At 44.1% G+C, this 15,070-nt stretch overlaps 1 protein-coding gene across 1 annotated transcript; it reads right to left on the bottom strand.

The window, feature by feature from the left end:
- Window positions 1-11,770: 11,770 nt before the first annotated feature.
- On the bottom strand, window positions 11,771-12,883 carry LOC129863175 (claudin-4-like). Its single transcript, XM_055935095.1, has one exon. The coding sequence runs from the start codon at window positions 12,812-12,814 to the stop codon at window positions 11,771-11,773; it is 1,044 nt and encodes a 347-aa protein (XP_055791070.1). The 5' UTR covers window positions 12,815-12,883.
- Window positions 12,884-15,070: the final 2,187 nt, after the last annotated feature.

Genomic DNA, 15,070 nt, shown 5'->3' with positions numbered 1-15,070 from the left:
GACCACAGCATTACCAGCCACACTCCAACCAGCTAAGACCACCCCAAGCAAACCCTGGCCTCACCCTATATAGGCCCCCCATATCAGACCTATGCCCCTTCTGCCCACTCCATGCCCCCTGCCTCGGCGGCAAGGACCTCAACATGACAGCAGGACATATGCTCAGGCCGTGAACAAAGCAACAGGCCCAACCCCCACTATTACACCCGCCCAAAGCCCATCCTGCGATCTAAGAGGTCTGTATCAGATGCTCAACATGTTCTGCTCACACCTACTGTGATGGTCCGGGACTAAACCACACAAAAACAACACTAGACACTATGGAACACAAAGCTTTTACTATCTCATCCTTGAATATACAAGGCCCGTGGTCATCTGCCTTTGGCCTAATGGTACCAGGAACCCAGACCTCATCAAATAAATTGGAAATACAGACAAAAATGGTCATCCTACAAGAAACATGGTACAAAGGAGACAGACCCACTGGTTGCCCTCTAGGTTGCAGAGAGCTGGTAGTCCCATCCACCTAAATACCATGCGCGAAACAGGGAAGAGAGTCAGGGGGTAAGCTAATTTGGTATAGAGTAGACCTAACCCACTCTATTAAAATTTGTCAATACAGGAACTATTAAAGACTACCAGAGCCCACTGGATTCTCCAATTACACTGAATTAACTACAGGACAAAATACAAACCCTCCATCCCAAAAAGGCCTGTGGTGTTGATGATATCCTAAATGAAAGGATAAAATATACAGACCACATATTCTAATTGGCTATACTTAAACTCATTCACATCATCCTTAGCTCTGGCATCTTCCCCAATATTTGTAACCAAGGACTGATCACCCCAATCCACAAAAGTGGAGACAAATTTGACCCCAATAAGTATGCAGGATACGAGTCAACGTCAACCTTGGGAACATCCTCTACGTCATCTTTAATGGGGTGGAAGGTAGCCTAGTGGTTAGAGCGGTGGGCGAATCAATCCCTGCGCTGACAAAGTAAAAAAAAATATTGTTCTTCCCCTGAACAAGGCAATTAACCCCTGGTAGGCTGTCATTGTAAATAAGAATTTGTTCTTCACTGACATGCCTAGTTAAATGAAGTTTAACAAATGACAGCAGACATAACAGTACATTTCCTCAGCAGAAATAATGTACCCTGCACACCCTAATTGACAAACAAACAAACCAAAACAAAGGCAAAGCCTTCTCATGCTTAGTGGATTTCAAAAACGTTTTTGACTCAGTTTGGCATGAGGGTCTGCTATACAAATTGATGGAAAGTGATGTTGGGTTAAAAACACATGACATAATAAAATCCATGTACACAAACAACAAGTATGTGGTTAAAATGAACAAAAACACACACATTTCTTTCCACAGGGCTGGAGGTTGAGACAGGGATGCAGCTTAAGCCCCACCCTCTTCAACATCTATATCAACGAATTGGCGAGGGCAGTAGAACAGTCTGCAGTACCTGGCCTCACCCTACTAGAATCTGAAGTCAAATGTCTACTGTTTGCTGATGATCTGGTGCTTCTTTCCACAGGTGGGCCTACAGCAGCATCTAGATCTTCTGCACAGATTCTGTCAAACCTGGCCTCTGACAGTAAATCTCAGTGAGACCAAAGAAATGGGTTCCAAAAAAGGTCCAGTTGCAGGACCACAAATATAAAATCCATCTAGACACCGTTGCCTTAGAGCACACAAAAAAATGATACATACCTCGGCCTAAACATCAGCGCCACATGTTACTTCCACAAAGCGGTGACCTGGCCAGTAGATACAGGGACATGGAGAGAGTTCAGTAATGACTCAGTTCACAGCAGCATTCAGTAGATACAGGGACATGGAGAGAGTTCAATAATGACTCAGTTCACAGCAGCATCCAGTAGACACAGGGACGTGGAGAGAGTTCAGTAATGACTCAGTTCACAGCAGCATCCAGTAGATACAGGGACATGGAGAGAGATCAGTAATGACTCAGTTCACAGCAGCATTCAGTAGACACAGGGACATGGAGAGAGTTCAGTAATGACTCAGTTCACAGCAGCATTCAGTAGACAGAGGGATATGGAGAGAGTTCAGTAATGATTCAGTTCACAGCAGCATTCAGTAGACAGAGGGATATGGAGAGAGTTCAGTAATGATTCAGTTCACAGCAGCATTCAGTAGACACAGGGACATGGAGAGAGTTCAATAATGACTCAGTTCACAGCAGCATCCAGTAGACACAGGGACATGGAGAGAGTTCGGTAATGACTCAGTTCACAGCAGCATTCAGTAGATACAGGGACATGGAGAGAGTTCAATAATGACTCAGTTCCCAGCAGCATCCAGTAGACACAGGGACATGGAGAGAGTTCAGTAATGACTCAGTTCACAGCAGCATCCAGTAGATACAGGGACATGGAGAGAGTTCAGTAATGACTCAGTTCACAGCAGCATTCAGTAGACACAGGGACATGGAGAGAGTTCAGTAATGACTCAGTTCACAGCAGCATCCAGTAGATACAGGGACATGGAGAGAGTTCAGTAATGACTCAGTTCATAGCAGCATTCAGTAGACACAGGGACATGGAGAGAGTTCAGTAATGACTCAAAGCAGCATCAAGTAAAAGACTTCATATTCTTCATAAAGTAATGGCTCTCAAATTTCATGCACACATTTGTTTACATCCCTGTTAGTGAGCATTTCTCATTTCCCTAGACAATGGCATATCAAGGAGCTTATTAAACAACATGATCCTTACAAAGGCCACTCTAAAATGTGCAGTTTTGTTACGCAACACAATGTCACAGATGTCTCAAGTTTTGAGGGAGTGTGCAATTAGCATGCTAACTGCAGGAATGTTCACCAGAGCTGTTTCCAGAGAACTGAATGTTCATTTCTCTACCCCTGCCCAGTCATGTGAAATACATAGATTAGGACCTCATGAATGTATCTCAATTAACTTATATCCTTATTTGAACTGTAATTCAGAAATATCTTTGAAATTGTCACATGTTGCGTTTAAATTTTTGTTCAATATATTTCATAAGATCCCTGGGTGACCCTACTGTAAAAAAGGTGCTTTAGAAATATACAACACCGTATGTCGTTTGTCCCTGACTATGACATTTCTACTGAAATTGGCTTTACGAACAAAACCAGAACAAAACTATGACCTTGTAATTCCTCACTACTCAGACACAGACACCAAATAGAACTAGGTAGAAATGGGGAGCCTGAGGAGATCAACCCAACGTCAGAATTACCATCAAATATGAGGAAGAGGTCATAGTTATGTCTGCAAATGTGACCAAATGGGGAAAAAACAGTTAGGTTTAAATCTAAATCAGTTGGTATCGACAGATAGACATATTTATTTTGCCCTTTTACAGGAAACCATATTTATAAGTGAATGAAGCAGAAGTGAAGTTGACATTATATGGTAAATAATTCAGGCGGGTGTCTGCATTCGATAAGAGATGTAAGGTGTAAACTAGGCCTAGGGTTGGCAGGACAGACACAAAGAGGAAATGAAGGGTGTGAAAACAACAAGTTTTTTGCACGCAGTTGTCAAGCGGCGCTTACCGACTGATTCCGACTGTTGTTTTTACCCAAATATGTTAGCCAAATCTTTATAAGGTGTTAACATTTCATAATTGCTTGAAATAAAATCAAATAAAAACGCACATGAAAGACATATTTCAAATTTTGGGCCGATGATTATTATAGCAGTTCATTTACAGGGGAAATGTCTGTTTTGGAGTGTAGGGAATCCCCTCGAAGGCATTTTAAAATGGACTCCCCAATCGCTAAATCCACCCCAGCGTACATGGGCGATGAAAGAATCTAACATTTGACCCACTACCATCTGGTTATCAACTCAGACAAACTACGTACTACTTACACCACGATAAGACCTTGGCCCTGTCCAGAAACAACCCCGGGTTAGGAAGAAGAACGAGGTTCACCAAATGAAGTTAGGAGACAGCACAAGAGTTGCAATTTAATAAGAGTAGCATTTTATTGTAAATAATAATGGAAAAGCAGTTTACCTATGACAACATCCCACTTCCTGTGCATCACTGAGTCAACACGTGGCAATATTTTTTTGTGTGGCCATTTTTTAGTAAGTCTTACTGATTCAAAGAACAACATCAGTCCCTGAAAGCGCCAGAGTGGATGTAGGCTTTTATTCCAGCCAGGCAGTAACACACCTGATTCAACTGATTTCTAAGTGGAGCCATTATCAATCATCATATTCCTTATGACTATACTGCATGTATTGCTTACAACCTATTGCTTACAGTGGTAGAATGGCTAAGATAAATTCAGGTTGTGTAAGACATGACTTAGGGAATCAGAGTCAGTTATCAACTCAGTGGGTTTTTTCATGAAGCAGCAGCAGCAGCAGAGTATAGTTCCTCCTATCAGAAGCAGTGAAGCGGCCCACCTATTAAATTCAGCTGAGAACGTAAGGTTATTACTCCGCAGGAAGTTTTCAGGGTCCGAGTTTTGTGTCAAGTCAAGGGCAGCGAAGAAGATCAAGATCAGGTGGATGAGACCAGCCAGGATGAAGAATATTCCGCCAAAGATAATCACTTCAGCTATAGACGTATTCATATTCCTCTGAGTACAGTTGGTGCACTTTGTTCCTGAGATGGAGAATATCATCCCTAGCAACCCTACAATAATGGAGAGGTAGGTGATGATCTGAACCAGACTGACCTCTCTGTACTGTGGAAAGTCCATCACTCCCGATGTAAACAAAGCACAGGGCACTATGGAGACAATCCATCCTGTGACTCCCATAGTGATGCCCATGATCTCCATGCCCTTCAACATGCTGGCTCCCTGTGAGCGTCTCTCTCTCCTACACCTGCACTTCCTGGAAGAACGAGGATGTGACTCAGCAAAGAGAATCCAGAACAGTGGAGATGTTAGACTTCCAGAGAAGATCCTGGATTCTACAGGCCTACAGCTTCAGTCTTTGCAGGTGAAGTTCTAGAACAGCAGCTTGTTCAACATTATTTTCCACAGATGATTGTTGCAGAGTTCTTCTGGGAGTCTAGAGAGGCCGGACAATCAGAAGCCCTCTTAAGGGGTGCTTGACATAATCTGCTGCCATGGAAACAAAACCTGGACAGATGTGGCGAAGTCTGTGGGTGTTTGTTTCTAGACGACTTTCTGTGGTTGTGAGTTTCTAGTCAAGCCTGTTTCTACCCCAGCTGTTTTGTGCAATATGGCAATATGGCAATATTGCACAAGATAAAATCAAATAAAATAAAATGTATTTATATAGCCCTTCTACATCAGCTGAAATCTCAAAGTGCTGTACAGAAACCCAGCCTAAAACCCCAAACAGCAAGCAATGCAGGTGTAGAAGCACGGTGGCTAGGAAAAACTCCCTAGAAAGGCCAAAACCTAGGAAGAAACCTAGAGAGGAACCAGGCTATGAGGGGTGGCCAGTCCTCTTCTTTCTCTGCCAGGTGGAGATTATAACAGAACATGGCCAAGATGTTCAAATGTTCATAAATGACCAGCATGGTCAAATAATAATAATCACAGTGGTTGTCGAGGGTGCAGCAATTCAGCACCTCAGGAGTAAATGTCAGTTGGCTTTTCATAGCCGATCATTAAGAGTATCTCTACCGCTCCTGCGTTCTCTAGAGAGTTGAAAACAGCAGGTCTGGGACAAGTAGCATGTCCGGTGAACAGGTCAGGGTTCCATAGCCGCAGGCAGAACAGTTGAAACTGGAGCAGCAGCACGGCCAGGTGGACTGGGGACAGCAAAGAGTCATCATGTCAGGTAGTCCTGAGGCATGGTCCTAGGGCTCAGGTCCTCAGAGAGAGAGAGAGAAAGAGAGAATTAGAGAGAGCATACTTAAATTCACACAGGACACCGGATAAGACAGGAGAAGTACTCCAGATTTAACAAATTGACCCTAGCCCCCCGACGCATAAACTAATGCAGCACAAATACTGGAGGCTTAGACAGGAGGGGTCAGGAGACACTGTGGCCCCATCCGATGATACCCCTGGACAGGGCCAAACAGGAAGGATATAACCCCACCCACTTTGCCAAAGCACAGCCCCCACACCACTAAAGGGGTATCTTCAACCACCAACTTACCATCCTGAGACAAGGCCGAGTATAGCCCACAAAGATCTCCGCCACGGCACAACCCAAAGGGGGGCGCCAACCCAGACAGGAAGATCACGTCAGTGACTCAACCCTCAAGTGACGCACCTCTCCTAGGGACGGCATGAAAGAGCACCAGTAAGCCAGTGACTCAGCCCCTGTAATAGGGTTAGAGGCAGAGAATCCCAGTGGAGAGAGGGGAACCGGCCAGGCAGAGACAGCAAGCAAGTTCGTAGCTCCAGAGCCTTTCCGTTCACCTTCACACTCCTGGGCCAGGCTACACTCAATCATATGACCCACTGAAGAGATGAGTCTTCAGTAAAGACTTAAAGGTTGAGACCGAGTCTGCGTCTCTCACATGGGTAGGCAGACCATTCCATAAAAATTGAGATCTATAGGAGAAAGCCCTGCCTCAAGCTGTTTGCTTAGAAATTCTAGGGACAATTAGGAGGCCTGCGTCTTGTGACCGTAGCGTACGTGTAGGTACAGTATGTACGGCAGGACTGAATCGGAAAGATAGGTAGGAGCAAGCCCATGTAATGCTTTGTAGGTTAGCAGTAAAACCTTGAAATCAGCCCTTGCCTTGACAGGAAGCCAGTGTAGGGAGGCTAGCACTGGAGTAATATGATCAAATTTTTGGGTTCTAGTCAGGATTCTAGCAGCCGTATTTAGCACTAACTGAAGTTTATTTTGTGCTTTATCCGGCTAGCCGGAAAGTAGAGCATTGCAGTAGTCTAACCTAGAAGTAACAAAAGCATGGATACATTTTTCTGCATCATTTTTGGACAGAAAGTTTCTGATTTTTGCAATGTTACGTAGATGGAAAAAAGCTGTCCTTGAAACAGTCTTGATATGTTCATCAAAAGAGAGATCAGGGTCCAGAGTAACGCCGAGGTCCTTCACAGTTTTATTTGAGACGACTTTACAACCATCAAGATTAATTGTCAGATTCAACAGAAGATCTCTTTGTCTCTTGGGACCTAGAACAAGCATCTCTGTTTTGTCCGAGTTTAAAAGTAGAACGTTTTCAGCCATCCACTTCCTTATGTCTGAAACACAGGCTTCTAGCGAGGGCAATTTTGGGGCTTCACCATGTTTCATTGAAATGTACAGCTGTGTGTCATCCGCATAGCAGTGAAAGTTAACATTATGTTTTCGAATGACATCCCCAAGAGGTAAAATATATAGTGAAAACAATAGTGGTCCTAAAACGGAACCTTGAGGAACACCGAAATGTACAGTTGATTTGTCAGAGGACAAACCATTCACAGAGACAAACTGATATCTTTCCGACAGCTAAGATCTAAACCAGGCCAGAACTTGTCCGTGTAGACCAATTTGGGTTTCCAATCTCTCCAAAAGAATGTGGTGATCGATGGTATCAAAGGCAGGACTAAGGTCTAGGAGCACGAGGATAGATGCAGAACCTCGGTCTGACACCATTAAAAGGTAATGTACCACCTTCAAAAGTGCAGTCTCAGTGCTATGATGGGGTCTAAAACCAGACTTAAGCATTTCGTATACATTGTTTGTCTTCAGGAAGGCAGTGAGTTGCTGCGCAACAACTTTTCCCAATTTTTTTGAGAGGAATGGAAGATTCGATATAGGCCAATAGTTTTTTATATTTTCTGGGTCAAGGTTTGGTTTTTTCAATAGAGGCTTTATTACTGCCACTTTTAGGGAGTTTGGTACACATCCGGTGGATAGAGAGACGTTTATCATGTTCAACATAGGAGGGCCAAGCACAGGAAGCAGCTCTTTCAGTAGTTTAGTTGCAATAGGGTCCATTATGCAGCTTGAAGGTTTAGAGGCCATGATTATTTTCATCATTGTGTCAAGAGATATAGTACTAAAACACTTGAGTGTCTCCCTTGATCCTAGGTCCTGGCAGAGTTAGGACAACTCAGGACAACTGAGCTTTGGAGGAATACGCAGATTTAAAGAGGAGTCCATAATTTGCTTTCTTATGATCATGATCTTTTTCTCAAAGAATTTCATGAATTTATTACTGCTGAAGTGAAAGCCATCCTCTCTTTGGGAATGCTGCTTTTTAGTTAGCGTTGCGACAGTATCAAAAATAAATCTCGGATTGTTCTTATTTTTCTCAATTAGGTTGGAAAAATAGGAAGATCGAGCAGCAGTGAGGGCTCTTCGATATTGCACCAATACTGTGTTTCCAAGCTAGTCGGAAGACTTCCAGTTTGGTGTGGCGCCATTTTCGTTCCAATTTTCTGGAAGCTTGCTTCAGAGCTCAGGTATTTTCTGTATACCAGGGAACTAGTTTCTTATGACAAATGTTTTTAATTTTTAGGGGTGCAGCTGCATCTAGGGTATTGCGCAAGGTTAAATTGAGTTCCTCAGTTAGGTGGTAAACTGATTTTTGTCCTCTGACATCCTTGGGTAGGCAGAGGGAGTCTGGAAGGGCATCAAGGAATCTTTGGGTTGTCTGAGAATTTATAGCACAACTTTTGATGCTCCTTGGTTGGGGTCTGAGCAGATTATTTGTTGCGATTGCAAACGTAATAAAATGGTGGTCCAATAGTCCAGGATTATGAGGAAAAACATTAAGATCCACAACATTTATTCCATGGGACAAAACTAGGTCCAGAGTATGACTGTGGCAGTGAGTATTTCCAGAGACATGTTGGACAAAACCCATTGAGTCGATGATGGCTCCGAAAGCCTTTTGTAGTGGGTCTGTGGACTTTTCCATGTGAATATTAAAGTCACCAAAAATTTGAATATTATCTGCTATGACTACAAGGTCCGATAGGAATTCAGGGAACTCAGTGAGGAATGCTGTATATGGCCCCGGAGGCCTGTAAACAGTAGCTATAAAAAGTGATTGAGTAGGCTGCATAGATTTCATGACTAGAAGCTCAAAAGACGAAAACGTCTTCTTTTTTTTTGTAAATAGAATTTTGCTATCGTAAATGTTAGCAACACCTCCGCCTTTGCGGGATGCACGGGGGATATGGTCACTAGTGTAACCAGGAGGTGAGGCCTCATTTAACACAGTAAATCCATCAGGCTTAAGCCATGTTTCAGTCAGGCCAATCGCATCAAGATTATAATCAGTGATTAGTACATTGACTATAACTGCCTTGGAACTGAGGGATCTAACAATAAGTAGCCCTATTTTGAGATGTGAGGTATCACGATCTCTTTCAATAATGGCAGTAATGGAGGAGGTCTTTATTCCAGTGAGATTGCTAAGGCGAACACAACCATGTTTAGTTTTTAGTTTTTAGAGTTGTTAAATTGGGAATGTCTCTCTGAAAGTAGTAGCAGCAGCAGCTGAGTAAGACTATGGTCCCACCACAATATGACATAAACTCCTCTATGACCTTTTGCAGCTGTTAGCGGGAGGTTGATTGAGTCGTCGTTGAGTCTGGCTGGTTCCTCTTGAAGATGCAGCAGCAGAGTTTGGTCCCTCTTGTCAGGAGCATGGAGTCAGGCCACCTATTGAATTCAGCCAAGTAACCCAAAACACCAAAATGATCCAGCAGGTATGGGATATTCTGAATCATGTAATGGTCAACCAAGAAGAGAGTGGTGAGCTGGAGGATACCAGCCAGGATAAAGAATGTTCCACTGATAAACTTGACTTTGACCCGGGTCCTGTTACTCTTCATGCAGATAAAAACTTGGCCCCAAAGATGGACCCCATCTCTCCTAGATTACCCAGGATGGACCCCATCTCTCCTAGAGTACCCAGGATGGACCCCATCTCTCCTAGATTACCCAGGATGGACCCCATCTCTCCTAGATTACCCAGGATGGACCCCATCTCTCCTAGATTACCCAGGATGGACCCCATCTCTCCTAGATTACCCAGGATGGACCCCATCTCTCCTAGATTACCCAGGATGGACCCCATCTCTCCTAGATTACCCAGGATGGACCCCATCTCTCCTAGATTACCCAGGATGGACCCCATCTCTCCTAGATTACCCAGGATGGACCCCATCTCTCCTAGATTACCCAGGATGGACCCCATCTCTCCTAGATTACCCAGGATGGACCCCATCTCTCCTAGAGTACCCAGGATGGAGGAGATGGAAGTGATCGTCTTCAGAGCCCATTTGACCCAACTGGAGGGTCCATAAGAAACTACTATCCAGACAACACAGGGCACTAGGGAGACAATCCATCCAAAGGCTCCCAAAAACATGACTCAATCTCACTGGGTGGGCAGGAGCTGCACAGTATGACCACCATAACCAGGAGCAGGGCCGCTGCCTCCCAGCAGATGTAGAGTGAGGCCCCCAACTCCCCCAAATGGTGCTGGCCGTCCAGGAGACAGCAACGAGCACCAGGATTACAGCCAGGATGAAGATCATTCTGGAGATGATCATTACTTTGGCCTTGGACTTTTTGTTATTGATGTAGTTGGTGCACTTGGCCCTGACTATGGAGACTCCCAGAACCCAGAAGAGGATGGCGATGATGGTCATGGCTCGGTCGGCCTGCAGGTTCTGCGGTAAGGCCAGCATGGAGTTGTAGACCTTACACTGCATCAGGTCTCAGGTCAGGTCCCAGGTTACATGAGAGATGATAATGTTGTAAGGTCTACTACACTTGTTGTATTCGGCACATGTGACAAATGACATTTTAAATGATTTGAAGCTAGCCAGTCTGCACACTGGCTCAATTAAATTCCATCACTAGTATCTTATATGATCTTATGTTAACACAGCCCAATGTTTCTCAATATAAATGCACAGAACTGAATTAAGCTTTATAGTCTTCAAAAGGTTTCAGGGGATCTTGTGCAATATTGCCTTATTGCTAACTTCTGCAAAGGAAACAACTTATTCGTTCAGATGTGGGGCGGTATGTGGTTGACACACACTTAACGGAGATACTAGTGACATTCAGTTAGATTGAAACTACATGCTGAAAAACCCTTGAGTGTGAAATAAATAATTTTAAAGTTCGATCCATGGACTGAAATGAACTATACAATAGACTAAATAGACTAATGATAACAGTTTCATAAACATAGTTGAAATAATTATACACTATGATACATGTTTCAGTCAGAAGATCCCAGGCACTGACTGTAGGCTTGTGGTTAACGTGGTGAACATAAACAGGAAATGCACAGCAACAACCAGGAAACACTTTGCATCCAGATATGTTTTTTATTTGAACATATTTAACAGGGTTAAACAATCAACCTCTGATTCAATTCCTTCTCTATTTAAATTCATCCCATTTTAAAGAAACATAAAGAGAAGTATCAATACTGGTATAGAACATCAGAGAGGAAACAGTCAGAAAATGTCCCTTCATTGCAGTCACCTCAGGAACTTCTCCTCCCAGTCTAAATTAACTGAATATTTGAACACAATATGTCATAATCTCCCCTTTGACCTGTTAAAGACAAGGTGGAACAATAACTATGTTCACACATATCTGGTCCTTTCCGACCGTTAAACATTGAACAGAAACAATAGAGGTTGTTTTATCATAGAATTACATATAGAATCACAATTATATTATCTACATTGTTTTCAATTAAAGAAAGTACAGTTTCTCTGTTAAAGCAGTAGCAGCAGCAGCTGCACCAGACTATGATCCCAACACAATATGACATAAACTCCTCTATGACCTGTTGAAGACAGAGCTGTTAGCGGGAGGTTGATGTATTTGTCGTTGAGTCTGGCTGGTTCCTCTTGAAGATGCAGCAGCAGAGTATGGTCCCTCCTATCAGGAGCATGGAGGCAGACCACCTACAGACTTCAGCTAAAATAACCAGGTCATGTTGGGTAAACAGGGCGAAAGGGGAGAGCTGCAGGTGGACATCCATTCTTAAGTAATGGTCAACCAAAAACACAGTGGTGAACTGCAGGATACCAGCCAGGATGAAGAATATTCCAACGATGAACCTTCCCTTGATCCTGATCCTTTTACTCTTGATGCAGTTACAGCACCTGGTCCCAAAGATGGACCCCATCACTCCTAGAGCTCCCAGGATGGAGGAGATGGAGGTCGTCATCAGAAGCATCCAAATGTTCCTATAGTGGGGCTCAGGATGATGGCTGAATGGGATCCATACAGAGAGAGCACTGGCCACTAGGGAGACTATCCATCCAAAGATTCCCATCATCCATCCAAACACTCCCACAGTGATGCACAGTGTGACCCCTCCAATCAGGAGCAGGGAGGCCGCCACCCAGCCGATGTACAGCGAGGCCCCCAGCTCAAACTTTTCTTCGATCCACATGCCGAAGATGATGAATATTGCTACCCAGGAAACAGTGATGAGGAGGAGAATTCCGGCCAGGATGAAAAGTATTCCAGCGATAATGATCAACTTGGCCTGAGATGTTTTGTCTTTGATGCAGTTGGTGCACTTGGCTCCGACCATGGAGACCATGACCCCCAGAACCCCCAGTATGATGGCAGTGAGGATCATGGCTCTGGCAGGCTGCAGATCATATTTCCAATACAACATGGAGTTGTACACTCCACACTGTGTCTTTCCCGTGCCTTGGGTCACACAGCTCATCCACAGGCCGTACAAGACCACCTTTGTGGTGGCAACGTTACCTGCTATGATGGTTGTCACTATCCAGGTGGGGAGAGTACAGATCACAATGGTCAGTATTAATCCTATGACTCCCAGGGCGATGCCCACGACCTCCACCATTTTCATGATATCCATGCCCATCAAAATGCTGTCTCCCTGACTACGTCTCGCTCAGCAGATTTGTTCACTCTGAAGCTCGTTGCTGAGATCTTCTGTAAGATTTGGGAGCTGATCCACTCAGACGACCTCTATAACTGCTCAATGCTGTGATGTCACTTAAATATGTTGTTATGGAAACATAAATCCTATTAATACAGATGTGGGGCAGGATGTGGTTTGAACCCAAATGTGTTAAAAACTCTACTCAGTTCAAACTCATAAAACAACATTGTGTAACAAATAGGGAATGTTGAGATGCAACCTACAATAAACCAATAATGATCAAATAGGGATAATTATAATATAAAAACTATCCAGAAATGTTGTAGGGAAGTGATGAAAATGTTAAATTCAAATTTTGAGTTGGGCTAAAGACGTAGTAAAACCTGTTTAAGTCTTCCCTCAACCCAATCCTAACCTTAACCATTAGTGGGGGAAATGCTAAACTGACTCATGATCAGCACTCAAGACGTGCTCCTCCAAGCTATTCAGTCCTCCTGTAATGCCATATCTACGGCAGATGTTTTTGAGAATGTGTCTCGCACCTATACAGCTGACAGAAGTCTAATATTTTGTATAGAAGTGTAAATGTTATGTGTTAAGACATAAAGGCCCATGTGAGCACCAGTACCATGCAACAAGAGATGGCATTTATTATATCTTGCTTCTGACCCCGTCCTATTGAGAAATATTATTTTGGTTTTAAAAATCAGATTGCTTATTTTTCATTTCATTTGATTAAACACCAAGGATAGCAACACCTCCCCTCATTGAAAGCTTTTTTTTGTCCTGCCCAATGCAGTCTCTAAAATGTACCATTGTGTTTTATTTGTTAAAATAGAGCCCTCGGTTATGTAAAGCCCTTTGAGGTGAAGAGAAGTGCTTTACAAATGCAAATGTTTGTCTAGTGGTTTAGCAAAAATTATGATTAAAATCTCCTGCAAAGACAGATGAACAGAGAGCAGACAATGGTAGTAACAGACAGAGGAGTAACAGACAGAGGAGTAACAGACAGAGGAGTTACAGACAGGAGAGTAACAGACAGGGGAGTAACAGACAGAGGAGTAACAGACAGAGGAGTTGCGGAAAAGGGAGTAAAAGACAGGGGAGTAACATGACAGGGGAGTAGCAGACAGGGGAGTAACAGACAGGGGAGTAACAGACAGGGGAGTAACAGACAGCGTCGTAACGGACAGGGGAGTAACAGACAGAGGAGTAACAGACAGGGGAGTAACAGACAGGGGAGTCACATGACAGGGGAGTAACAGACAGGGGAGTAGCAGACAGGGGAGTAACAGACAGGGGAGTAACAGACAGGGTAGTAACAGACAGAGGAGTAACAGACAGGGGAGTAACATGACAGGGGAGTAACAGACAGGAGAGTAACAGACAGGGGAGTAACAGACAGGGGAGTAACAGACATGGCAGTAACAGACAGGGGAGTAACAGACAGAACAGTAACAGACAGAGGAGTAACAGACAGGGGAGTAACAGACAGGGGAGTAACAGACAGCGTCGTAACAGACAGGGGAGTAACAGACAGAGGAGTAACAGACAGGGGAGTAACAGACAGGGGAGTAACAGACAGAGGAGTAACAGACAGGGGAGTAACAGAAAGTGTCGTAACAGACAGGGGAGTAACAGACAGGGGAGTAACAGACAGGGGAGTAACAGACAGGGGAGTAACAGACAGAACAGTAACAGACAGAGGAGTAACAGACAGGGGAGTAACAGACAGGGGAGTAACAGACAGCGTCGTAACAGACAGGGGAGTAACAGACAGCGTCGTAACAGACAGGGGAGTAACAGACAGGGGAGTAACAGACAGGGGAGTAACAGACAGGGGAGTAGCAGACAGGGGAGTAACAGACAGGGGAGTAACAGACAGAACAGTAACAGACAGAGGAGTAACAGACCGCAGAGTAACAGACAGGGGAGTAACAGACAGGGGAGTAACAGACAGGGGAGTAACAGACAGGGGAGTAGCAGACAGGGGAGTAACAGACAGGGGAGTAACAGACAGAACAGTAACAGACAGAGGAGTAACAGACCGCAGAGTAACAGACAGGGGAGTAACAGACAGGGGAGTAACAGACAGAACAGTAACAGACAGAGGAGTAACAGACCACAGAGTAACAGACAGGGGAGTAACAGACAGGGGAGTAACAGACAGGGGAGTAACAGACAGGGGAGTAACAGACAGGGGAGTAACAGACCGCAGAGTAACAGACAGGGGAG

This window comes from Salvelinus fontinalis, chromosome 10 (assembly GCF_029448725.1).
Source record: "Salvelinus fontinalis isolate EN_2023a chromosome 10, ASM2944872v1, whole genome shotgun sequence".
NCBI lineage: Eukaryota > Metazoa > Chordata > Actinopteri > Salmoniformes > Salmonidae > Salvelinus > Salvelinus fontinalis.
Note: the sequence above shows the minus strand (reverse complement) of the source record. Positions and strands in the feature narration are given on the sequence as shown.